At 44.0% G+C, this 26,697-nt stretch overlaps 1 protein-coding gene across 4 annotated transcripts in view; it reads left to right on the top strand.

Moving 5' to 3' along the window:
- LOC110568547 (WASH complex subunit 2-like) overlaps positions 1-21,545 on the top strand; it is a 42,056-nt gene extending 20,511 nt beyond the window's left edge. For all 4 annotated transcript variants that reach the window (XM_064372138.1, XM_064372137.1, XM_064372136.1 and 1 more), the window contains 8 exons: positions 3,316-3,351; positions 3,896-3,947; positions 5,028-5,147; positions 8,767-8,933; positions 13,048-13,207; positions 16,158-16,310; positions 18,434-18,616; positions 20,880-21,545. In XM_064372138.1, the coding sequence (XP_064228208.1) occupies positions 3,316-3,351; positions 3,896-3,947; positions 5,028-5,147; positions 8,767-8,933; positions 13,048-13,207; positions 16,158-16,310; positions 18,434-18,616; positions 20,880-21,530 (1,522 nt within the window). In that variant the 3' untranslated portion in view covers positions 21,531-21,545. The remainder of the gene's footprint in view (positions 1-3,315; positions 3,352-3,895; positions 3,948-5,027; positions 5,148-8,766; positions 8,934-13,047; positions 13,208-16,157; positions 16,311-18,433; positions 18,617-20,879) is intronic.
- Positions 21,546-26,697: the final 5,152 nt, after the last annotated feature.

Genomic DNA, 26,697 nt, shown 5'->3' with positions numbered 1-26,697 from the left:
ATCATATTCACACAGAACAATATTAACCTTAAATGTAAATGGGCTAAATGCCCCAGTTAAAAGACACAGACTGACAAACTGGATAGAGTCAAGACCCATTGGTGTGCTGTATTCAGGAGACCCATCTCATGTGCAAAGACACATAGAGGCTCAAAATAAAGGAATGAGGGAATCTTTACCTAGCAAATGGAAAGCAAAAAAAGCAGGGTTTGTAGTTCTTCTCTCTGATAAACCACACTTAAAAACAACAGAGATCAAAAAAGACAAGGGTATTACATAATGGTAAAGGGATCAGTGCAACAGGCAGAGCTAACTATCCTAAATATATATGCACCTAATACTGGAGCAACCAGATTCATAAAGCAAGTTCTTAGAGACCTACAAAGAGACTTAGACTCCCACACAATACTAGTGGGAGACTTTAACACCCCACTGTCAATATTAGGTCAATGAGACAGAAAATTAACAAGGATATTCATGACTTGAACTAGCTCTGGACCAAGCAGACCTAATAGACATCTACAGAACTCTCCACCCCAAGTCAACAGAACATACATTCTTTTCAGCACCACATAATTGGAAGTGAAACACTCCTCAGCAAATGCAAAAGAATGAAAGTCGTAACAGTCTCTCAGTCTGTTTTTTGCATTTGGTGAGGAGTGTTTTACTTCCAATTATGTGGTCCATTTTAGAATAAGTGCTATGTGAAAAAAGAAAAAAAGAAACTCAAAACCGTACAACTACACAGAAACTGAATTACCTGGTTCCTGAATGACTGCTTGGTAAATAACAAAATTAAGGCGGAAATAAGTAAGTTCTTTGAAACCAATGAAAACAAAGACACGGTGTACCAGAATCTCTGAGACACAGCTAAAGCAGTGTTTAGAGGGAAAGTTGTAGCACTAAATGCCCAGATCAGAAAGTGGGAAAGATCTAAAATCGACACCCTAAGATTACCATTAAAACAACTAGAGATGCAAGAGCAAACCAATTCAAAAGCTAGCAGAAGGCAAGAAACAACTAAGATCGGAGCAGAACTGAAGGAGATGGAGACACGAAAATCCTTCAAAAAATCAGTGAATCCGGGAACTAGTTTTTGGAAAAGATTAACAAAATAGACCACTAGCCAGACTGATATAAAGGAGAAAAAAGAGAAGAATCCAATAGACACACTAAAAAATGCTAAAGGGGATATCACCACTGATCCCACAGAAATGCAGACTATGATCAGAGAATACTATAAACACCTCTACACAAATAAACTTGAAAATCTAGAAGAAATGGATAAATTTTTAGACACATACATTCTCCTAAAAATAAACCAGGAAAAAGTCGAATCCCTGAATAGACCAGTAACAAGTTCTGAAATTAAGGCAGTAATTAATAGTCACCAAAAAAGCCCAGGAACAGATGGATTCACAGCTGAAAAACAGGGATGGCTGTGAGGCTTCTTTATGTGAAGAAAAGCATCCCAGAAGATTCTGATTTTCACCCCAACTCCATTATTCCAAACTTTGCTGCACATTGAAATTACCTGGGAAACTTAACAACAACTTTGATGCCCAAAGTCATCCCCAGTGCTAATGTAAATTAAAATGTTTTATGTAGAAAATGAGGCAGTTGTTAAAGCTCCTCAGGTGATTTTAATGTGCAGCAAAGTCTGAGAGCCGCTGCTTAATTTGAGTTTAGGACAAGAAACTGCTCCTATTTGGTAGGACCCTGGGCAAGTCAGTTTTAAGGTTTGTTTTCCTGATCTGTAAAATGAGTATTGGATTAAATGTGATTACACAGTTCCATATTTCTTGGTCCTTTCCAGCCTATAACTTCAAATTCTGTGATTTTAAAATTATTTCAGAGATGAAAACTACTTGAAGGACTATAGACATATCCATCTTAAGTGCTAATGTTACAGGCTTTTTAAAAAGTGCTAATATTATATAGACCTATTACTAAAATTGAGATTTGCCTTCCCTCAGTTATTTTGAGCCTCATTCTAGATGCTGAGGGCAAATGAAAGCACATAACTTACATAAGAGAACCTCTTGCTTTCTGTAGAACCTCTTGTTTTCTGATTCACAGCATCAGTGGGGAACTTAGGAATACAGTTACATATATCTGAAGAGCTGTATCTGTTCATAAGTATTTCAGTTAAACTAATTGAAGGTACCTGCCATTCATATTACACTGTGTCATGTTACACTGCCTTGTTAGCACTGCTTATTTTAGGATCACTGTACGTATCATTGATTTCCTGTGTGCTAATATTTACTAATGTATCTTTTAATAATTATGCAAAAGTGATTTTGCATAATTTTCGGGAAATAATACAAATTGGGTGGGTAGGAGATAGTAAACTAAACTAAAATGCAGGGCCTAACATCTTTTTTTTGAAATAGAGTCTCCCCCAGGCTGGAGTGCAATGTCATGATCTCAGCTCACTGCAACCTCCACCTCCTGGGTTCAAGCAATTCTTCTGCCTCAGCCTCCTGAGTAGCTGCTATTACAGGCACCCACCACCATGCCCGGCTAATTTTTTTGTATTTTTAGTAGAGACGGTTTCACTATGTTGGCCAGGCTGGTCTCGAACTCGTGACCTCATGACCTGCCCACCTTGGCCTCGCAAAGTGCTAGGATTACAGGCATGAGCCACCTCCCCCATCCTGGGCCTAACATCTTAAAAAAGAAACCACTACTGTATGGGTTAAATTTAAACATATGGGCATATAGACATAAATTGCATGAGGCTGAATGCGGTGGCTCACGCCTGTAATCCCAGCACTTTGGGAGGCTGAGGCAGGTAGATCACTTGAGGCCAGTAGTTTGAGACCAACCTGACCATCATGGCAAAATCCCTTCCCTACTAAAAATACAAAAATTAGCTGGGCATAGTGGTGCAAACCTGTAGTTCCAGCTACTCGGGAGGCTGAGGCATGAGAATTGCCTGTACCCAGGAGGTGGAGGTTGTGGTAAGCCAAGATTGCGCCACTGCACTCCAGTCTGGGCAACAGAGAAAGACATAAAATAAAGTGCGTGGGACAGAAGGTTTTGTAGGTAGAAGGGCATATAACAGGCAAATATGTTATTATTTATATATTATAATCATCAACAGAAACATGTCTTCTAAGAGCATACTGCCTTGCATTTTGCTAAAAGCTAAGAAACGAAAGCAAGAAAGTGCCCTTGTGGTACTGTTCTGAACTAGAAGATTTTAATTTCAGGGCCACTAGGAGAGTTTCCTCTGTACCCTTTTTAAAAAATGTCTTCAGGCCTAACAAATGATAACATCTATTGTGACGAATGTTTTTTCTTCCACAGTGTGACCTTCGCGATACATTATCATATCAAGCGAAGGTGAGCTGTTTAAAATCCTGTCTTGTTATTCTGGCTGATTACTTTGCAAGCTATCAAGCTCAGCGTTAGGTCACAGCTCTAGATATCATAAGCTATATTGTGCCTGCTGAAATATTGAAGCAAATTATTTATGTTTTCTTTGATCCTTCAGCCTCTTTTGATTCTTAAATGACTGAGAATCCTGAGTATGTTTTTATATTGATTATATTGGTATTCACTGTGATAGAAATATAAAATTGAGATTTTTTTCAAAATCTGTTTTTAGTTTAGATTTCATAGCTTTACCACTGTTGATATCATGAGCTAGATAATGCCTTGTCCTGACTGGTTATCATATAAAAGACTTTCCAGTAGAGGACATGAAGTGCTGAGTAAGAAGAGGTCAGGAAAACCTCTGCAGGTCAGGATCCAGGAGAAGAATTTGTAAAAACTGTTTGCTTTGGTGCAGTAAACACCAAAGCACGTAGGAGGCATTCTTTTACAAAACAGATAGTATACTAAGATACTAACAATTTTTGAAGTAATGCACATTCTTATTTTATAGAGATGCCGATAGATCTTTGGGCATATTTGATGAAGAGTTACATCCATTTACAGTAAGTGTCACTTTGTTTTTTCTTGAGACGGAGTTTAGCTCTTGTCTAGGCTGGAGTGCGATGGTGCCATCTTGGCTTACTGCAGCCTCCACCTCCCAGGTGCAAGCAGTTCTCCTGCGTCAGACTCCCAAGTAGCTGGGATTACAGGTGCCGGCCACCATGCCTGGCTAATTTTGTATTTTGGGTAGAGATGGGGTTTCACCATGTTGGACAGGCTGGTTTCAAATTCCTGACCTTGGCTTCCCAAAGTGCTAGGATTACAGGCATGACCCACCGTGCCTGGCCCAGCAAGTGTCACTTTTGTTGAGGTTGTATTTTCATCAGAGACTTTTATCTGTTTCATGCCAAAGTCAAAGGCATCTTTCTTTAAGTCTCGATCCCCATTTCATGTTACATCTAGTCATCTTATTTCAAAAGTGTTATAAAAACATGCTGGAATAAGATCTGATCTGCAGCTCTGTTTAATTAGTGAGCTAGTGTGAGTAAATATACTATCCAAGTAACACAAAATCTATCTTTTGGAAAGATACTTGTCAGTAGCATCAAGCAATGTAAGAATATGTAAATACTTTTAACAGAAGCATTTTTATGAAGAGAGTTAAAAAACTTAAGTTGTTATCAATTTTACATGGTGTAAAAATTTAAAAATGCACTTCCTCAGGCACATAATAGCCACATGTGGCTAGTGATTATTGTATTTAACAGCATAGGCTTAGAGTCTCATGGTTACAGGAAACTATTTTCTCAAAGTTTATTGCAGAGCAGAATGGCAGATGGTCAGTAAGACATTAAAGCCTAAGAGTAGCTTACATTTGGATACAATTATGTGGGGGAAACAGCAAAAAAGAACAAACATTTTCTGAGCCTCAGCTCATCCTATTTTTTAAGTGAATGTTGGTGAGTGTTAAATCATTATGGTATTTTAAGATCCTACTGCTCATATTAAAAAAACTGAAAGACATCTCACCAGTCAAAATTATTGTAAGTGATACATGGGCACCAATGTGAACACTGCTGTCTTAAGAGCACTTGAGATTTTTTCTTCAATGGATACTTACATCGCATCCTTTCTTCTTTCAGCAAGAACAGCTTCCAGAGGACTACTTGAAGTATGATCCTGAATACAAAGTGATTTTCAGATTTGTTAGACCTCTGTTTGAAGCTCTAAGGCTAACAACTGAATTTGCAATCGTGAGTCTGGTAAGATATTTTCTTTTTATAAAGCATCGTTAGCAATTTGTCTTGTAAACAGGGTGGTATGGTCATGTTTTTAAATAACAGTAAGTTTCTGAAATTATCTCAGAATGTTAAGAGAAACTTATGAGAGCAAATATACACATTGAGTTGAATCATCATTTTGGCTTAGAATGTCTCAATTGCTTTTCTAATCGCAGAACAATTGCTATTAAAGACAGCAGGACGGATTTCGATTTCTCCCCGCACACTTCAGTGCACACATGCATACACAGTGCACACACATCCAGGGCACGTGGAGGACTTGGAATGGGGAGTGGTAACAAAACCATCCAGTTGATGGGCAGGAATAGATGGCCAGTATAGGTCTAAGCTGAGTCCCAGGCTATATCCCCAGGCAATTCTGATGCTTGCTGTGATTGTGAGCTGCTGCCCTAAATTCATTGTTCCTTGGATGATGAGTGTTAATCCACCCCTGCTGATCGCCTGTGCCTGCTCATGAAGTTGCCCAGGAATGTGGTTCCAGTAGCACTTGGACACAGGCTTTGCCAGTTGGTCTACCACGTCATAGCTGTGTCATTACATTTACATCATCCCTACAGAATTTTTTTAATGAAACTATTATTTTAAATAATAAATTCTGTTCAAATTGTTAAAATTAGTCTTATTCCTCCCCACAGCAAACCTACAGAGTAAAGTCAACTTCATGGCCAGGAAGGAAAAAATACTTCGATCAGTACTTCTTTAGCATCTAGTTAGAGTCTAGGGGAGAAGGTTCCTGCTGTACACTTGAATCAAAGGCAATGGGCACTGGACCAAATACAGACCTTCTAGAGGAGCTGCAAATCATTTGGAGCTCTTGGCATGTGCTGGAGGGAAGCAGGAGTGGTGCTTCCAGATACAGAGAGATAGGTGATGTAGGAAGGAAAGCTGGATTGTAAAAGGGAGAGTTTTGTACATGGGATAAGCTCAATGTGCCTTTGAGAGAGCAGAGTGGCAGAGTCTAGTCCTCATTTGGATATACAGGGCTAGAGCATGAATCTGATGTAGAGCTACAGAAAGAAGAGCAACAGTGGCTGTTTAAATACCAAGAAAGTGTGTAGAATGAAACTGGACAAGCCAGGCCTGGTGGTTTCATGCCTTTAGTCCTAGCTATTTGGGAGGCTAAGGTGACGGAATTACTTTAGCCCAGCAGTTTAAGTCCAGCCTTGGCCAGAGGATGAGACCCTGTATTTTAAGAGAAGAAAAAGTAAGGCCAGGTACAGTATCTCATGCCTATAATCCCAGCATTTTGGGAGGCCAAGTTGAAAGAATTGCTCGACTGTGGGAGTTCAAGACCAGACTGGGCAGTAAAGTGAGACCCATTTCTACCAAAAAAAAAAAAAAAAAAAAAAAATCAAGAAATTACCTGGACATGGTAGCACATGCCTGTGGCCTCAGGTCCATGGCAGGCTGAAGCAGGAAGATCACTCGAGCCCAGGAGGTGGAGGCTGCAGTGACCTGTATCTATGCCACTGTACTCCAGCCTGGGCAACAGAGTGAGACCTTGTCTCAAAAACAGTAAAGCAGACAGAAAATAGGTCAGTAAGGACTGTTATGATTTAAGGGACAAGCCCCCAGAAGAACGGCTACTAGCGTGGGAGGAGGAAAAGCAGAAGAGGATAATAAAAGGAGAAAGAATTCAAGATAGGAGCATCTGTGGTCACAGTGCTGAATGCTGCCGAGCGGTGCTTAATTCGTGAACACTCACTGGATGCTGACTCTGTGCTGCTCTTCTAAGTGCTGGGGTAGAGGAGAGGACAGGTGGAACACAGTTGTTGTTTTTATGAGCTTGTGTTCTAGGTGGATTGAACTTAAGTATTTTTTTAGGTAGTATGAAACAGCAGAAAGAGAAAGCAGGATAAAGGGACACAGAGTGATTGGGGGCTATTTGAGGTAGAATGGTAAGAAGAGCCTCTCTAGAGAGCTGACATTGGAACGGACCCAACTAAATGTATGACGAGAAAGAGTGCTGACATTACAGGAAGCAGGATTGTCAGGGCAGGCAGCGTAGGTGAAGGAGAGTTGGAAGATGAACTGGCATGAGGTTATGGTGTTGTGCGCACCAGTGAGAGGACATAGTTGGAGAGCAGTGAGGAGTGGAATGGGGACAAAGGAAACACCATTTGGGAGAAGTCTCTGGTAGAGAGGAAGAAAATCTTCAGAAAGAGGTGACTGTGGGAAGAGTATTCTGCAAAAGTGAGATGGGGTCAACTGCGCTGAGGGAAGAGTTGACGTCAGTGGGAATAAAGAATTTTTCTCAAACTCACCTAGGAGGGCTTGTGGCATGAATGAGTGTCAGCAGCTCAGCAGCTCAGCGGCTCAGCAGGAAAGGGGATGGGAAGTTGAAGCCTTGCCATGTTTCAGTGCTCTCTGATTCCTATGCAGTTGAACCCAGGGAGGGAGATTCATTCTTGAAATACTTGAGAGTGCAGTTTGGGAGAAAGGGAGCAGAATCTTTAAAACATGTCATGTTCAATAGCCATTTGTTTTTGAAAACATACTTGAGTTTGGCAGCTCAGATCTGGCAGTGTTTTCCAATTGGATAACCTGCATACAAGAAATAAACTCACCTGTTTTTAAAAAATAAATAAATAAAGTTTCATCCTTTTGTTAAGATGTAAAGAGTTCAAGTAGCTCACAGACATACTGTTCCGCAGAGCACCCTCTGAGGTAACAACACCTCACAGCTCACCTTTAATCTTTACTCAGCTGTTCACTTTGCCCAATTCTTTGTAGGACCGATGTTTGATAGATGTAAAGTAATTCATGAAATTGTTTCACAAACTGCTGGGCAGCAGGTTTAGAGGAATCCCAGGGATACTGAGATTGGCAGCTTTTTCCACTTTAAAACCAACAGAATTGTTTAAGTTGCAGATGATGTAAGACATAATAAATTTGCATGAAGTGATCATGAAGAGGTGAAAAATAGGGGCTGTGGGAAGGACTCTCCTTTGTACATGTGTGTTTCTTATCAAGTGAGCAATTGCATATGTGGAATGTTTTGCAACCCCCGAGACTTGTGTCCGCCATGCTGCTCTGCACAGCAGCCACTGGGAGGCTCTCTTGACCAGCAGTTTTTTAAGCTAGTGCCCCAGAAGGGTGAGTTTTTGTGATAAGGAGGTTAATATTTGCTATCACATAGGTTTTACATATTCAAGTTTGACATATTTGTAAAATTCCCATCTGCCTACTAGCTAGATGTGAGATCTTATATTTGATAGGCACTTGAGGATTTATTGAACAACTTTAATCCACACTGGGCATGTGTGTGTGTGTGCTCTCTCTCATGAGTGTGAAGGTGACAACACTGCCTCTTTTTATGATGCCCTTGGCTGAGACGTACAGTCATTCTTGTGACCAAAATTGGGCTGTAAATTTCTATGGGCAGAGTAAGTAGCAGAAGTATCTGACCTATGATTGCGATATGGCCGCTTGCCTGGCCTGATCAAGTCTCTGTAGAACATAAGAATAAAAGGCACTTACTTTCTGGTCAAGACCACAAGGAATCTGTCATTCATAAGAGTTCTTATCACAGCACTTAAACGGAGTTAAATCAAAGGCCAGTGTTTGCTATGTTTTGCAGATTTACATAGAAAGACTCGTGAGTTACAATTATATCGACATTTGTCCAACCAACTGGAGGAGGATTGTCACGGGAGCCATTCTTATTGCCGCCAAGGCTTGGAATGATGCAGCTTTGAGGAATGCGGACTACTGCACGCTCTTCGACAGTGTTACAGTTGAAGAAATGTGAGTTCGTATGGTTTTTGTGAACTTTGTTTCCTTTCTTTTTTTTTTTTTTTTTTTTTTTTTTTGAGATGGAGTTTCACTCTTGTTGTCCAGGCTGTGGTGCAATGGCATGATCTCGGCTCACTGCAACCTCCGCCTCCCAGATTCAAGCGGTTCAACCTCCCGAGTAGCTGGGATTACAGGCATCCACCACCACATCCAGCTAACTTTTTGTATTTTTAGTAGAGACGGGGTCTCACCATTTTGGCCAGGCGGGTCTCAAACTCCTGGCCTCACGTGATCCACCTGCCTTGGCCTCCCAAAGTGCTGGGATTACAGGCATGAGCAACTATGCCCAGCTGTCTTTGTGAACTTTCTAATCATTTTTCAGTACTTTTTGGTCCCATAAACTTAACACTTTAAGAACTATTTTAAAAGTTTACATTGTACTGATAATGGAAATGGGCATAAACATCACATTTTAGAACAACTGTTCATATTTTCATTGCTCATTGGTAGTTCTTGGTAAATTGTTATTGTAATAATCTGCTCATAAATTGAAAAATATTTTTCTGTGGATATTTTTGGCAAACATTTTACCAGTGTACTACCAGAAAATAATAGTACAGTAAATATCCTTATGGCTTTTTACAAGCTGTCTGCAAGTTCCAGTCTCTTTGTAAGGAGCACATGTCTGGCCTTTGCAATAATTGTTTGGCCATTGACAGGTCTGGGGCCTGTGGACTGGGGAAAATGTATAGCTTCACCCTGAGTCATACATTGTGTACTTGCTTTTGCTGGTGTTCTCCCTGCTTTTATCTGAAGATCTGTTTTATAGAAACCTTGAGATACAGAATAGCCACAGATCCCTGTGTCCCTGTCCCCTCCCTCTTCAGAGTGTCGCATCATTGGGCTGATGAGTTAGAAGTTCCAGTGTTCCCCTCAGGCAGTCTGAGAAACATTGCTGGAGCATCACCCAATGCTCGCCACACTCAGGAGGTTCCCAGGGCACTCGTGCAACCACAGCAGCATTTGCGGCGGGTGGGGGGGCAAGTTATCCATGCGAGTGCAAGAAATCTTGCTGAGTCATGGAGTTGGCACCAGATGGCACCAACATGACACTGAAAGAAAAGCTTCATGGGTCTTTCTTCCACTCTGGCCTCCTGAGTGCTGTAAAGGGAAGGGCCTTGGAGCTAGTTGGCAGGGTGAGCCAGGGAGGCATTTCCAGCAGAGGCTCTCACAGTGTCCACTAGACAGAGAGAATGGCTTTGTGGGTGACACTTAGAAAAATCTGAAAAAACACCTCTTGGTGACATTTAGCAGCATATGAAAATCAAGATTATGACAGGCACCGGCAAGAGGTTTTGGGTTTTTGGTTTTCTTTTTTTTTTCACATTTGCCTATTACTCCAGATAAGACTGTCATTCAGAATGTATGCAGTCACAGAGGTGGAGCCTGGTGGCTGAGTAGAAATCGGTGCCAATTGTGCTCCCCATAGGAATAACAAATTTAGCAACTGTCTAAATAAAAAAGCACCTTCATAAGAACTAGAAATCAGGTAAGTGATCGTAGTACTTGGGTTTAACTTCATATCACTGAAAGAGGCACTGAACAGGGTAGAAAAGACAGTCTTGAATTGCCGATGCCACCCTGTGAACCTGTGGCAAGGAGAGAGGCTACATGCTTGGGGCAGGGAGAGCACAGCAGCTGTGGGACTTTTCCTGAACTCAGTGCTCCCTTGTCATAGCAGAAAGCACAACAAGGCTGAACTCACCCAATGCCCACCCACCGAAAAAAAAAAACATTTAGACTAGCGCCAGCCATAGGGGAGTTGTTCATCCCAGTGGATGGAACTTGAGTTGTGAAAGCCTGGCTGCTGTGGGATAAAGTACTCTGGGGTCCTTAATAAACCTGAAAGCCTGTCTAGGTCACAAGGACTGCAACTCTTAGGCAAGTTCAAGTGCCGTGCTGCGCTTGGAACCAGTGTGTCGGGGTGGGGGGGATGTGACCCTAGGAGACAGCAGCTGGGACAGCTAGGGAGTGTTTGCCCACCCCTCCTTCAGCCCTTGACAGTGCAGCTCGCAGCTCTGACAAAGACCTCTTTTTTCGGCTTGAGGGTAGGAAAGAGGACTTTGTCTTGCAACTCGGATACTAGCTCAGCCACAGTGGGAGAGGGCACTGGTCAGAGTCACGAAACCCCCATTTGAGGTCCCAGCTTTGGGATAGCATCTCTAGACAAACTCTGGGCCAGAAGGGAACCTGCTAGGACTCAGTAATGGCAAGATTCATCTCTTTCTGATGAAAGAGCCCTTGGGCCCTGAAGCATCATCAGTGATGACCAGGTAGTACATGCCATGGGCCTGGAGTGAGACAGAGATGTGCTGGGTCAGCTGCGGTGGCTCCAAGGAGAGACTCCCTCTGCTTGATAAATGCTGAGGGAAGAGTAAAGAGGAGTTTTCTTGAGCTTAGATACCAGCTCAGCTAGAGTCAGAGGAGCACCAGGTGAGCTGTAGGAGTCCACGATTCAGGCCTTGGCTCTTGGATGGCATCTCTCTCTGGACCGACCCTGGGCCAGAGGGGAGCCCACAGCCCTGAAGAATGAGTTCCAGGGAAGGCAGCACTCACAAGCCGATTAATACCTTGGGGTATTAAGTGAACATCCGTGGGGTATTATTAAGTGAACATCCGTGGTGACCTGGCACTAAGCTCCATGGGACTGCAATGATGTGCGTGGGGACTGACTACTCTGCCTAGGGAAAAAGGAGGGAAGAGCGGGAAGGGGATTTGCCTGGTGGATTCAGTGCCAGCTCAGCCATGGTAGAACAGAACACCAGGTAGATGTCTAAGGTTCATGACTCCAGCCTAGGCTCCCAGGCAGCACCTTTGAACCCATCCAGGTGTTATACCCAAGTGAGTCAAGGAACGAGCCACACTCTGAGGTTGAATTATGAGTCCTTTATTTTAGCCAGTGACCAAGAGGTGGCTAACACCCAAAATTCTCTCGGCCCTCAAGAAAGAGTTAAGGGGTTTCTTATACCCTAGTTTGAAAAGGGAGGGGGGAACCTAGCTGAAGCAACTTTTTCACAGAAGCAGAGTAAGCAAAAAAGTTAAAAGATAAACTGGTACATGAGAAATAAAACAGTACCAGGTGCAAGGGCTAGAGCTGTCATAAAAAGACATCCAGTTTATACATATGGGGGCTCTGGGTACTCAACAGCAACTGCATTCCCAGGCTCTGCTGGAACTGCTTAACTCAGGCCCTTATCAGCAGATGCACTCCGGGATGTGCCCAGTGTCATCCTGCCCCAGCTACATACTGCATTTACTTACTTAATGAGGGGAATAACTAAAATGAAGACACGAAGGTGGAGTCTGTCTGGCTCAAGAAGCTAACATGAAGCCTGAACAGCTCTCAGCTAAGAAAGAGAGAGTCGGTATAAGCCAATGAAAAGCAGGTTATCACATAGGGACCAGGGCAACTTACTGCACTTAAGGGAAGGACAGAAGCCTGGCTATCTTCACTACCTGCTAATTGTAGAGCCCCGGGGCCTTGAGTGACATAAGTGGCAGCAGGTAGATTTTACAGTGGGCCTTGTGCAGTCACAGTGCTGTGTCGACTTCAGACCTAGTGCCATCTGGACAGACCTAGTGCTGTTCCAGAGGTCGTGGCCACAAGGGTGCTTGTATCGCTCCTCTCCCAGCTCCAGGCAGCGTAGCACAGAGAGACAGACTTCATTTGTGGGAAAGTAATGGAAGAAGGGAGCCTGTCTGCTAATACAGAGAATTCCTCCAGGTCTTATCCGAGACCACCAATGTAGTACCTCCACAAGTCTGCAAAAACAATGACATTCTTCACAGAAATAGAAAATCAAGTGTATTGACACATTTTTTTATATCCATGTTTTTTTCCAATACAAGTTTTTTCTATTTTCAAAGAGAGCTGGGAAAGTTGCATGCTTTCTTGTATTTCTTCGATTGAAAGCGTTCTTTCCAGTGTGAGTTCTTTCATGCGTTCTAATAAACTAGAGCACATGATGGCTTTACCACATTTCTTACATGAGAATGATGTTTCTGAAGCTGGCCCAGTGAACTAACATGGTCCTGTGTTGGTTTTGTTGTGTTTCTCCTTCCCCAGGAATGAGTTGGAAAGGCAGTTCTTGAAGCTAATTGATTATAATGTCCAAGTTCCTGCCAGCATTTACACCAAATACTACTTTGATCTTTGCACTTTGGCACAGGACCACGTGGGTTTGCCTCTTTCTCTCCTTGACAGAGAAAGAACACGGAAGCCGGAGGTAAGACTATGAAGTTACTAAGTGGATTTGCAGTCAGCAGTGCCATCATCTGGGACTAAGTCATATTAAGTTGTGATTAGAAAAATGGAAAGCTTCCGCCCAGTGCAGTGGCTCATGCCTGTAATCCCAGCATTTTGGGAGGCTGAGGTGGGTGGATCACGTGAGGTCAGAAGTTCGAGGCTAGGCTGACCAACATGAAGAAATAGTCTCTACTAAAAATACAAAATTAGCTGGGTGTGGTGATTCATGCCTGTAAGCCCAGTTACTCAGGAGGCTGAGGCAGGAGAATTGCTTGAACCCAGAGGTGGAGGTTGCGTTGAGCCGAGATTGCGCTATTGCACTTTAGCCTGAGTAGCGGGAGTGAAATCAAAAAGATTAAAAAAGGAAAAAAATGGAAAGTTTCAAAATTAACTGATTGGTTTTTCTTTGTAAATTATAAAAAACCTATACTGGAGGGATAAATGAGCAATAAATTTTGCAGGCTCTGGAGCTGTAAAACTTCTTTCAGCCTATGGTAATTTTGATTATTAAATAAAACAAGAGGTCAAGACACACAAGTTAAGTAGCTGAATAGTCTGCACATTTTTGATTATTTGTGAAATATAATCATCTTTAGACAACAGTAAATAAAAGATTTTTTTTTAGAGATATTTTAGTGTAAGTTAAGTGTGACTTAGTTATAATCCTATGTTGACCAAAAGACTGAACAAGAAGCAGGAGAACTTAAAGAAATGTAATATGAGTTTTGTTCTGAGCCAAGCTTGTGATCTGCTAGCCCAGGAATGAGATCTGCACAAACTGAGAACGTGTCCCGGAGTGGGCCACACAAGACAAGGCATGTATACATTTCTGTTACATAGAAAATGGAAGAAGGGGGCAGTGAAACAAAGGTGACATCCTCAGCAGTTCTGATTGGTGCTCAGTGACACTGTATATAAGATAAAGTAAATATGTGGTTAACGTATTTTACTCATTAGCCTTTTACCCTAATGAGTACGTAGGGGGACTCAGGGTCAGGAGAGGGATGGTTGATTCTGTGCTGCCTTTGTGTTTCATCCTATAGGCAGGTTGTAATCGGTACATGTCAGGGAGGTATTGGACAGGCTCTGGCCTTGCAGGTGAGGTTCAGCTTTCATTCATAGGCCCAGTTTCTGTTACCCATGTGGCCAAGATGCAGCCATTTTAGACCATTACATTTTTTTTTCTTCATACTTATTTTCTGATACCTATCAAGAAAGTAAATTTGGGCAGGCATGGTGGCTCACACCTGTAATCCCAGCACTTTGGGAGGCTGAGGCAGATGGATCACCTGAGGTCAGGAGTGTGAGATCAGACTGGCCAACATAGTGAAACTCCATCTCTACTAAAAATACAAAAATTAGCTGGGTGTGGTGATGCACGCCTGTAATCCCAGCTACCGGGGGGGCTGAGGCAGCAGAATTGCTTGAACCTGGGAGATGGAGGTTGCAATGAGCCGAGATTGTGCCACTGCACTCCAGCCTGGGGAACAGGGCGAGACTCCGTCTCAAAAAAAAAGAAAAACAGAAAATAAACTTCATGACAAGGATGAGGAGTTAGCTTGTTTTCAAGAAAATTAAAACTAGTATTTTGGGTAGCATTTTCTGTGCTTTAGGACCTTAGTTATACATGAAGGAAGAATATGATATGCCGTACTTAAGTCTCTTTTTAAAAAATCTCCCTTATCAACTAGTTGTATTGAATTTTTATATAGTTTTCAGTGAGTGCAGCGTGTTCCACAAAAGCCTTTTCCTTCAATCACTTCAGTGTTGCCTGATCTCTTCTGAAATTCTTCATGATCTTCCAGTTCAAATGGTTTTGCACTTTAATGATCTCTTCCTGACAATAACTGAAAATCCCCTTGCTCTGTTCATTCTTCTTTCATCACATTTTAAAATCATGATGAGCAATGCCCTTCCTTAGTTTCCCAAATCTGCCTTCCGAACTTGATTTAGGCATTGCCTCAAAGCACACTTTCTCGTGTCATATGGTAAGATTTGTATCTATACTATACTATAGTAGAGCTTTAGTTTTTTTTCTCAAGAACTTGTTGATAAGTCACTTGCCCCAAAGATGCCATGAATTCCAGGTCAGTCATGAACCTCAGTTTCCTAGTCCCTCAAATTCCTGCCTCCCTGATAAGATGAGATGAGAAATGGGCTCAAGTGCTTGCAGACTTGTACTGAGCACTCAGTTGGTGTAAAACGCTGGGAGTGGCCACGGAAATACAGTTTGTAGTCCTTTCAAATGAACGGATAAACAGATGTGTGCTAGCAGTTAGTTAGGAAGAAAGTCAAGGAAGGGTCAGGTGGAGAGATAAATACCATGTTTATTCAACAAAGCAACTGATGGGAACAGAAAGACCGTGCGTGATGTCTGAGCAGGGCTTGAAGGATGAGGAAGATTTGTTTCTACGGACATCGAGGGCAGTGTGGTATGGAAGTTTGAAAGTTTGCAGTGACTTTAAGGAATAGCAAGCACATGAGTAGAGGGAAGAATGGGGTGTCTGCTGAGTGTCATTTGCTTCAAGGAGTGCAGGTTTCGGGTGGGAGAGGACATGATCCAGTAGTTGTGTTTTATCAAGACAACTCTGGATGATGTCTTCTAGTTGAAATATCACAGGAGTGAGACAGAGAGAGAGACTCATAATCGTCTGATGGCAGAGGTAAGGATGTGAGTGAGGGAGGCGTAGGGGTTGACAGATACAAGTAGACCGATGCAGGTGATGCATGAAGTACCCTGTCCATAAGTCCCGGGTGGTGATATTTGTTGCTTCTCCCTTTTGGTGCCGTCTTCACTATCCTGTCTTCTCTTCCACCACCACATTTAGCTGAAGCCCTAAGAGGATGGTTTGGGCTTGTTCTGAATATGGCCATGCTCATCAGACACACTTTTTTATTGTTGTGGATGTTGTGTGCTCTTCTTTTGGTAGAAAAAAGAGATCGTCTCTGAGGCACCACCTTTGCTGTTTAGCAATGAAGAAGAGAAGGAGGCACCACTTGGAGGGAAGCCTGTGGATAAGAAGGTTGAGAGTGCCAAGGAATCATCAGAATTTGGGAGAACTGATGTGGCCGAGTCAGAAAAGGTGGACTTTTTTCTCTCGTATACTTGAATACATTTGTCTCTCATGTGTTGTTTTAAACACACACAACCCCTTAAGTTTTTTGACCACAGAAAATAAATGGCATATTTGTAGGCAGATTTGAAAACACAGACAAGGAGTCTGTGTCCCCACAGTGCAGGAAGCCTCTGCAGGGCCTTTCCTCCTGGTCCTTCTACAGGACACATGTACGCTGCGGTGTGCCTGCCACTGTCTCTGCAGTTACTGTCATGTCATGGCATCATTGCCTTTCTAACTTGTTCTCTTCTGTGCAGCGTTCCTGTTACCCTTGGTTCTCCTTTGGTCCCCAGCTGTACTTGAATTTAAATGTCAGTTTTAGGCTGGGCTTGGTGGCTCACGCCTGTAATCCCAGCACTATGGGAGGCTGAGGCAGGCAGATCATGAGGTCAGGATATTGAGACCATGCTGGCCATGGTGAAACCCCATGTGTACTGAAATACAAAAAATTAGCCAGGTGTGGTGGCGCACACCTGTAGTCGCAGCTACTCAGGAGGCTGAGGCAGGAGAATCGCTTGAATCCGGGAGACGGAAGTTGCAGTGAGCCGAGATCATGCCACTGCACTCCGGCCTGGCAAAAGAGCAAGACTCCGTCTCAAAAAAAAAAAGTCAGTCAGTTTTAAGGAGTTGTTAGTTAGCATCCTTTTACTTCTTTTGTTTTTTGAGAGGAAGTCTCACTCTGTCACTAGGCCGGAGTGCAGTGATGAGATCTGGGCTCACTGCAACCTCTACCTCCCGGGTTTGAGATTCTCCTGTCTCAGCCTCCTGAGTAGCTGGGACTACAGGTGTGCGCCACCATGACCTGCTAATTTTCATGTTTTTAGTAGACACGGGGTTTCACCATTTTGGCCAGGATGGTCTCGATCTCTTGACCTTGTGATCCGCCTCCCAGAGTGCTGGGATTGCAGGTGTGAGCCACCATGCCTGGCCCAGCATCCTTTTACTTTCAGATGGTGTTGGCAAGGAATTACAGAGTAGACTAAAATTTGTACTCTTTCTAAAACACTAGCTTTTGTGTCCTGGACAGTCTGCCATCTTTTGCAGGAAGCCTGTGGGTAATGCTGCTGGCCATGCTTGGCCATTCAGCCGTGTGGTTTCCTGCAGTCTCTATAGGCCTCCTCTCTTTCTCTAACTTTTCTTATATGCTGTGTGTCCAGCTGCTTAGGTCTAGTATCTCCCAGAGCCTGTGTGAAGAGCGTTGCATTTGCATTTCCTGCTGAGGCTCCTTGGAGCTACAGTGATACGAGCATTTTATTTGTACTTGTGTTCCTGCATGACATTCTCTTCCCAGTGGCTGTGTGAGGACCCCAGTCCTATTCCGATTGTGGTCCACACTTGACTGGCTGGTTGCTGTACTGCCTTCTCCCCCACTGAGTGTAAGCCCCTTGCAGATTGGGCCAGGTTTGTTTTGCTCACCATTTTATCTGTAGTACTTGGCATATTACCTTGCACATGGTACGCACTATGTTATAAATTATGTATTTCTTCAAAGGAGCATTTTTTGAATAGTTTGGGTACTCTGAAATCGGAATGTACCTCATAATCAATCGTTTCTTACCTGAAATGTGCTACCTGTTGAATGAATGAATGTTGCCTTTTAGAATTACTTGAGAGGTTCTTCTTGAATTGCATATACAGTGTAAAGCCTTCTGCAATTCAAGGGTCTGATTTTGCCCTTTAGATTTCCTCCTTGGAGCTTATGTATTAAATACTAGGAATTCATGGTCCACTCCCAATGATTGGCATTTGTGTTATCTTTGCCACTTAGAAGTTCTTCCTAGCTCCAGAGCAACCAATGTGCATCAGGATTATAGCTGTCCTGTCACTTGGTAGCAGAGAGGGACCCATGGTCTTAAACTGCTTGGAAAAATGATCTTTGGCTATGGATGATTGTATAAAACTGTCTCTTGGAGCAGCCAATCAAGAACTGACCTCAGTGTTTTGTTACTTGGGAGCAAATGTGATTGACTGTGCCTTGAATCATGCAAATGTGGCAGTTACTGAATTAATGAGAAGCTTGGCAGGCTCCATGTAGGATTTGCATTTCCAAGTGTTACTTATTTTCTTTCCCTTATTATTTTCATTTTCAGGAAGGATTTTTGACTACATCTGCTCAGGAAGCAGTCAAACATTCTGATTTATTTTCTTCATCATCCCCATTGGACAAAGGAACCAAGGCTAGAACCAGAGCTGTTCTTAGCTTGTTTGATGAGGAAGATGATAAAATGGAAGATCAAAACACTATCCAAGCTCCACAGAAAGAAGTAGGAAAGGTGAGCAAAAAGCAGTAGTGGTTCAAATCTCTAGACGAGATAAAAGACTCTCATCTCATGGTGATCATTCTGTCATGTGAGTTACTAAAGGAATCTTAGCCTTCAGTGCAGCATGTTAATGATTCTCTGCAGTCATTTATGTATTTGGGAATCTTAATCAAGAACTCTTACCTCAAGTAGCAATGTTAGGATAGGGGATTAGAATTTTACCCACCTCTTCTGGAATTTACAGACCTTGTTGTTCCTTCTAGCAAAGCTTTGCCCCTTGACCAGTTATGGGATATAAGCAACAGGAAAAAGAAATTAGGCTGAATCTGTACAGTTAAGTATTTCTAACATTCACTTTAAGAAATATGTGTTGTAGATGGACGTTTCATACTGATCGGATGTCAACAAACTCTTTCTGTAAAGGGTCTCATAATGACTATTTTAGCTTTTGTAGATCATATGGGCTCTCTCATAACTGCCTAGCTCTGCCATTGATAGCATGAAAGCAGCCCTAGGAAAGATGAAGATGGTTGGGCATGACTGTGTTCCAATAAATTGTATTAATAAAAATAGGTGATGGTCATTCTGTGAGATTAGTATGACCCTGATATTAAAACTAGGCAGAGACATTACCAGAAAACTACAGATACCCTTTATGAATGTAGATGCCGAAATCCTCAACAAAATACTACTAAACCCATTCCGGCAAAAATGTAAAAAGGATTGCACACCATGAGAAGTGACGTCTAAAAATCAATTGATGTTATATCAATACAGATGAATCAATAAAATACAGAATTAAAAGGTACATGATCATCTCAACAGATGCAGAAAAAGCATTTAATAAAATCCAAACCTTTTCATGATAAAAAGCACTCAGTAAATTAGGCATAGGAGGGAAATTAATGAACTCGATAAAGGGCATCTGTAAAATCACACAGCTGATATCATACTTAATGGTGAGAGAGTGCATGCTTTTCAATCCTAAGATCATGAATTACACAATGATGTCCACTCTAGGCAATTCTAGTCAACCTCGTACTGGGGATTCTAAGCAGGGCACTTAGGTGAGAAAATGAAGAAAAGGCATTCAGATTGGAAAGAAGAAGTAAAGTAAAGCAATCTGTATCTGCAGATGGTGTGATCTTTTATATAGAACATCTTAAGGAATCTACAAAAAGACTATTGGAACTAACTAAATTCATTAAGATTGCAGGATGTAAGATCAGTATGTGAAAATCAATCGTAGTTCTGTAAGCTAGTAATGAACAGTTAACTAGCTTATGAAAGTTACTAGTAGTAACATTTTTTTTCTTGAGACAGAGTTTTTTTTACTAGTAGTAACCTTTTTTTTTCTTTCTCCCTTCTCTCGAAATCCTTAGCTGATCTCCAAGTAAGTGACAGGACAGAATGACCTAACCCTGGCAAACAGATTCATTTCAGATGTTTCCAGATCTGTTTCCTTGTAGAAAATACAACATCCTTCCTTTTATTACATTTTTTATTGGCTTTTTTTTTTTTTTGTGGTCAAGTTTCAATTGGCAAATGAAATTATGAAATTCCCCTGAAGTTGGCAAACATAATCATACTTTACTAAAAGTGGATCGTAGCTTCTCATAATTCTACTTGTTTATGTATTTTGGAAAATATCATAAACTATCGCTGCGTCATTGCTACTAAGTGATTCATGTTTTGAGACTATATTAAAAGTTCTGATTTCTAAGCCATATTTCTTATGTGGAATATTTAACATTTGAATTTAATGACTTGAAGAAAACAGCACCTTAGATTACCTGTTTTTATTGTCTTACATTTCTCCCTGCTCCTGGAGGCTGAATTTAGACTAGCCCCCCAGCAAAAGTTAGCACCAGAATTCCCCCTGATTCTTTCTTGTTTTGAAAGATACCCAGGTTTATATTGAGGGCTCAGTAGGGGCAAAGGGAGGGGTTCTGAGAAACATAGCAGCAACATGCCTACTCTCCAGGTTTCCAGCAACAGATGAAGCTTTTTCTGTGAAACTGAACTGAAACTGCCCTGGAAAGATTAAAAAATGGCGAAAGCTAAAGGATTAAGAATGACTTAATCTTAGAGTGCTAGGAGCTGTTAAACTCATTCCTTGGGAATCATTAAGAAATAACCTCTTGTGTATTCTTAGATAGTATCTTGACTGAAGTAGGCCAGATAATCTTACGATATTTTGAGTCACTGATGCTTTGCCATGGTAGGTTTGAACACTGTATCACCAGATCAGCGTGTTGTATTTTTGCCATTGCAGGGCCGTGTCAAGACGAGGAGGAGGCGTAGACGACGGACTCGTGCGGCTAGGCGGCTGGCTGCCCAGGAGTCAAGCGAGGCTGAGGCCACGGGCCTCCCCGGGGGACCCACCGCGCAGTGGGCTGATGGTACCATCTCCCCAAATGGCCATCGGCCACAGCTCAGAGCGGCCAGTGGAGAAGACAGCACTGAGGAGGCCCTGGAAGCTGCAACTGCACCCTGGGAAGGTGGTCCTGTGCCTGGAGTGGACGGACGCCCCTTTGCGAAGTCTCTGGGTCATTCCAGAGGGGAGGCCGAGCTTCGCGCCTCTAGGGACACCTTTTCCACGGGCACTGGATCTCAGTCCGTGGAGAGATCAAAACCCAAGGCAGAGGTAGCAGAGAATCCTGCCAGCCCTCCAGGGGGAGGTGAAGAAGAGAGCCCCACGTTTCCTGCCCTGAGGGAGGCCAGCAGTGACGGCCATCTCTTTCAGTCTGCTAAACCAAAACCGGCAAAGGAAACAAGTCCCTTTCCTCTCCTGGAAGAGGAGGAGGATCTCTCTACAGATCAGAAAGTCGGGAAGAACGAGTCAAGACGCGATAGTCGGCCCGATGTCGTATCAACAACAGACGACATTTTTGAGGTAACGGGACTCAACATGTTTTTGTGTTGAGGTTAAGGAAGGTATCTGATTGGCTCATTTGAGCCACAGATTATGTTTAGCTTTTTGCGTGCATGTCCCATAGCTTAGTAATTATAATTAGGCTCTTTTACTGGTAAGTTTAACATTGACTCAGAAGTGTTTTTCTGTTTTGTAAAGGGTATTTTGTAAAGGTGGTTTTGTCACGTAAAGGGTATTTCTCGGCTGACCGTAATCATTGATACAGCGCTAGTTTTTGTAGTTTTGGTTTTTTTTATAGAATTTTGTAATTAGCCTCTCAGGCATGCCACACAGTGACACGCATACAGCATACACAAGTTCGAGACCAGCCTGGTCAATGTGGTATAACCCCGTCTCTACTAAAACTACAAAAATTAGCTGGGTGTCGTGGTGCACGCCTGTAGTCCCAGCTACTTGGGGAGGCTAAGGCAGGGCAATCGCTTGAATCTGGGAGGCGGACGCTAAAGGATTAAGAATGACTTAGTCTTACAGAGTGCTAGGAGCTGTTAAACTCATTCCTTGGGAATCATTAAGAAATAACCTCTTGTGTATTCTTAGATAGTATCTTGACTGAAGTAGGCCGGATAACCTTACAGGATTTTGAGTCACTGATGCTTTGCCATGGTAGGTTTGAACACTGTATCACCAGATCAGCGTGTTGTTTTTTTGCCATTGCAGGGCCGTGTCAAGACGAGGAGGAGGCGTAGACGACGGACTCGTGCGGCTAGGCGGCTGGCTGCCCAGGAGTCAAGCGAGGCTGAGGCCACGGGCCTCCCCGGGGGACCCACCGCGCAGTGGGCTGATGGTACCATCTCCCCAAATGGCCATCGGCCACAGCTCAGAGCGGCCAGTGGAGAAGACAGCACTGAGGAGGCCCTGGAAGCTGCAACTGCACCCTGGGAAGGTGGTCCTGTGCCTGGAGTGGACGGAAGCCCCTTTGCGAAGTCTCTGGGTCATTCCAGAGGGGAGGCCGAGCTTCGCGCCTCTAGGGACACCTTTTCCACGGGCACTGGATCTCAGTCCGTGGAGAGATCAAAACCCAAGGCAGAGGTAGCAGAGAATCCTGCCAGCCCTCCAGGGGGAGGTGAAGAAGAGAGCCCCACGTTTCCTGCCCTGAGGGAGGCCAGCAGTGACGGCCATCTCTTTCAGTCTGCTAAACCAAAACCGGCAAAGGAAACAAGTCCCTTTCCTCTCCTGGAAGAGGAGGAGGATCTCTCTACAGATCAGAAAGTCGGGAAGAACGAGTCAAGACGCGATAGTCGGCCCGATGTCGTATCAACAACAGACGACATTTTTGAGGTAACGGGACTCAACATGTTTTTGTGTTGAGGTTAAGGAAGGTATCTGATTGGCTCATTTGAGCCACAGATTATGTTTAGCTTTTTGCGTGCATGTCCCATAGCTTAGTAATTATAATTAGGCTCTTTTACTGGTAAGTTTAACATTGACTCAGAAGTGTTTTTCTGTTTTGTAAAGGGTATTTTGTAAAGGTGGTTTTGTCACGTAAAGGGTATTTCTCGGCTGACCGTAATCATTGATACAGCGCTAGTTTTTGTAGTTTTGGTTTTTTTTATAGAATTTTGTAATTAGCCTCTCAGGCATGCCACACGGTGACACGCATACAGCATACACAAGTTCGAGACCAGCCTGGTCAATGTGGTATAACCCCGTCTCTACTAAAAATACAAAAATTAGCTGGGTGTCGTGGTGCACGCCTGTAGTCCCAGCTACTTGGGGAGGCTAAGGCAGGGCAATCGCTTGAATCTGGGAGGCGGACGCTAAAGGATTAAGAATGACTTAGTCTTACAGAGTGCTAGGAGCTGTTAAACTCATTCCTTGGGAATCATTAAGAAATAACCTCTTGTGTATTCTTAGATAGTATCTTGACTGAAGTAGGCCGGATAACCTTACAGGATTTTGAGTCACTGATGCTTTGCCATGGTAGGTTTGAACACTGTATCACCAGATCAGCGTGTTGTTTTTTTGCCATTGCAGGGCCGTGTCAAGACGAGGAGGAGGCGTAGACGACGGACTCGTGCGGCTAGGCGGCTGGCTGCCCAGGAGTCAAGCGAGGCTGAGGCCACGGGCCTCCCCGGGGGACCCACCGCGCAGTGGGCTGATGGTACCATCTCCCCAAATGGCCATCGGCCACAGCTCAGAGCGGCCAGTGGAGAAGACAGCACTGAGGAGGCCCTGGAAGCTGCAACTGCACCCTGGGAAGGTGGTCCTGTGCCTGGAGTGGACGGACGCCCCTTTGCGAAGTCTCTGGGTCATTCCAGAGGGGAGGCCGAGCTTCGCGCCTCTAGGGACACCTTTTCCACGGGCACTGGATCTCAGTCCGTGGAGAGATCAAAACCCAAGGCAGAGGTAGCAGAGAATCCTGCCAGCCCTCCAGGGGGAGGTGAAGAAGAGAGCCCCACGTTTCCTGCCCTGAGGGAGGCCAGCAGTGACGGCCATCTCTTTCAGTCTGCTAAACCAAAACCGGCAAAGGAAACAAGTCCCTTTCCTCTCCTGGAAGAGGAGGAGGATCTCTCTACAGATCAGAAAGTCGGGAAGAACGAGTCAAGACGCGATAGTCGGCCCGATGTCGTATCAACAACAGACGACATTTTTGAGGTAACGGGACTCAACATGTTTTTGTGTTGAGGTTAAGGAAGGTATCTGATTGGCTCATTTGAGCCACAGATTATGTTTAGCTTTTTGCGTGCATGTCCCATAGCTTAGTAATTATAATTAGGCTCTTTTACTGGTAAGTTTAACATTGACTCAGAAGTGTTTTTCTGTTTTGTAAAGGGTATTTTGTAAAGGTGGTTTTGTCACGTAAAGGGTATTTCTCGGCTGACCGTAATCATTGATACAGCGCTAGTTTTTGTAGTTTTGGTTTTTTTTATAGAATTTTGTAATTAGCCTCTCAGGCATGCCACACGGTGACACGCATACAGCATACACAAGTTCGAGACCAGCCTGGTCAATGTGGTATAACCCCGTCTCTACTAAAAATACAAAAATTAGCTGGGTGTCGTGGTGCACGCCTGTAGTCCCAGCTACTTGGGGAGGCTAAGGCAGGGCAATCGCTTGAATCTGGGAGGCGGACGCTAAAGGATTAAGAATGACTTAGTCTTACAGAGTGCTAGGAGCTGTTAAACTCATTCCTTGGGAATCATTAAGAAATAACCTCTTGTGTATTCTTAGATAGTATCTTGACTGAAGTAGGCCGGATAACCTTACAGGATTTTGAGTCACTGATGCTTTGCCATGGTAGGTTTGAACACTGTATCACCAGATCAGCGTGTTGTTTTTTTGCCATTGCAGGGCCGTGTCAAGACGAGGAGGAGGCGTAGACGACGGACTCGTGCGGCTAGGCGGCTGGCTGCCCAGGAGTCAAGCGAGGCTGAGGCCACGGGCCTCCCCGGGGGACCCACCGCGCAGTGGGCTGATGGTACCATCTCCCCAAATGGCCATCGGCCACAGCTCAGAGCGGCCAGTGGAGAAGACAGCACTGAGGAGGCCCTGGAAGCTGCAACTGCACCCTGGGAAGGTGGTCCTGTGCCTGGAGTGGACGGAAGCCCCTTTGCGAAGTCTCTGGGTCATTCCAGAGGGGAGGCCGAGCTTCGCGCCTCTAGGGACACCTTTTCCACGGGCACTGGATCTCAGTCCGTGGAGAGATCAAAACCCAAGGCAGAGGTAGCAGAGAATCCTGCCAGCCCTCCAGGGGGAGGTGAAGAAGAGAGCCCCACGTTTCCTGCCCTGAGGGAGGCCAGCAGTGACGGCCATCTCTTTCAGTCTGCTAAACCAAAACCGGCAAAGGAAACAAGTCCCTTTCCTCTCCTGGAAGAGGAGGAGGATCTCTCTACAGATCAGAAAGTCGGGAAGAACGAGTCAAGACGCGATAGTCGGCCCGATGTCGTATCAACAACAGATGACATTTTTGAGGTAACGGGACTCAACATGTTTTTGTGTTGAGGTTAAGGAAGGTATCTGATTGGCTCATTTGAGCCACAGATTATGTTTAGCTTTTTGCGTGCATGTCCCATAGCTTAGTAATTATAATTAGGCTCTTTTACTGGTAAGTTTAACATTGACTCAGAAGTGTTTTTCTGTTTTGTAAAGGGTATTTTGTAAAGGTGGTTTTGTCACGTAAAGGGTATTTCTCGGCTGACCGTAATCATTGATACAGCGCTAGTTTTTGTAGTTTTGGTTTTTTTATAGAATTTTGTAATTAGCCTCTCAGGCATGCCACACGGTGACACGCATACAGCATACACAAGTTCGAGACCAGCCTGGTCAATGTGGTATAACCCCGTCTCTACTAAAAATACAAAAATTATCTGGGTGTCGTGGTGCACGCCTGTAGTCCCAGCTACTTGGGGAGGCTAAGGCAGGGCAATCGCTTGAATCTGGGAGGCGGACGCTAAAGGATTAAGAATGACTTAGTCTTACAGAGTGCTAGGAGCTATTAAACTCATTCCTTGGGAATCATTAAGAAATAACCTCTTGTGTATTCTTAGATAGTATCTTGACTGAAGTAGGCCGGATAACCTTACAGGATTTTGAGTCACTGATGCTTTGCCATGGTAGGTTTGAACACTGTATCACCAGATCAGCGTGTTGTTTTTTTGCCATTGCAGGGCCGTGTCAAGACGAGGAGGAGGCGTAGACGACGGACTCGTGCGGCTAGGCGGCTGGCTGCCCAGGAGTCAAGCGAGGCTGAGGCCACGGGCCTCCCCGGGGGACCCACCGCGCAGTGGGCTGATGGTACCATCTCCCCAAATGGCCATCGGCCACAGCTCAGAGCGGCCAGTGGAGAAGACAGCACTGAGGAGGCCCTGGAAGCTGCAACTGCACCCTGGGAAGGTGGTCCTGTGCCTGGAGTGGACGGAAGCCCCTTTGCGAAGTCTCTGGGTCATTCCAGAGGGGAGGCCGAGCTTCGCGCCTCTAGGGACACCTTTTCCACGGGCACTGGATCTCAGTCCGTGGAGAGATCAAAACCCAAGGCAGAGGTAGCAGAGAATCCTGTCAGCCCTCCAGGGGGAGGTGAAGAAGAGAGCCCCACGTTTCCTGCCCTGAGGGAGGCCAGCAGTGACGGCCATCTCTTTCAGTCTGCTAAACCAAAACCGGCAAAGGAAACAAGTCCCTTTCCTCTCCTGGAAGAGGAGGAGGATCTCTCTACAGATCAGAA

Source organism: Aotus nancymaae, unplaced genomic scaffold (genome assembly GCF_030222135.1).
Source record: "Aotus nancymaae isolate 86718 unplaced genomic scaffold, 86718_ANA_hifiasm-v0.15.2.pri h1tg000684l, whole genome shotgun sequence".
Lineage (NCBI taxonomy): Eukaryota > Metazoa > Chordata > Mammalia > Primates > Aotidae > Aotus > Aotus nancymaae.
The sequence above is the reverse complement of the archived record's forward strand: the minus strand, read 5'-3'. Positions and strand labels throughout refer to the sequence as shown.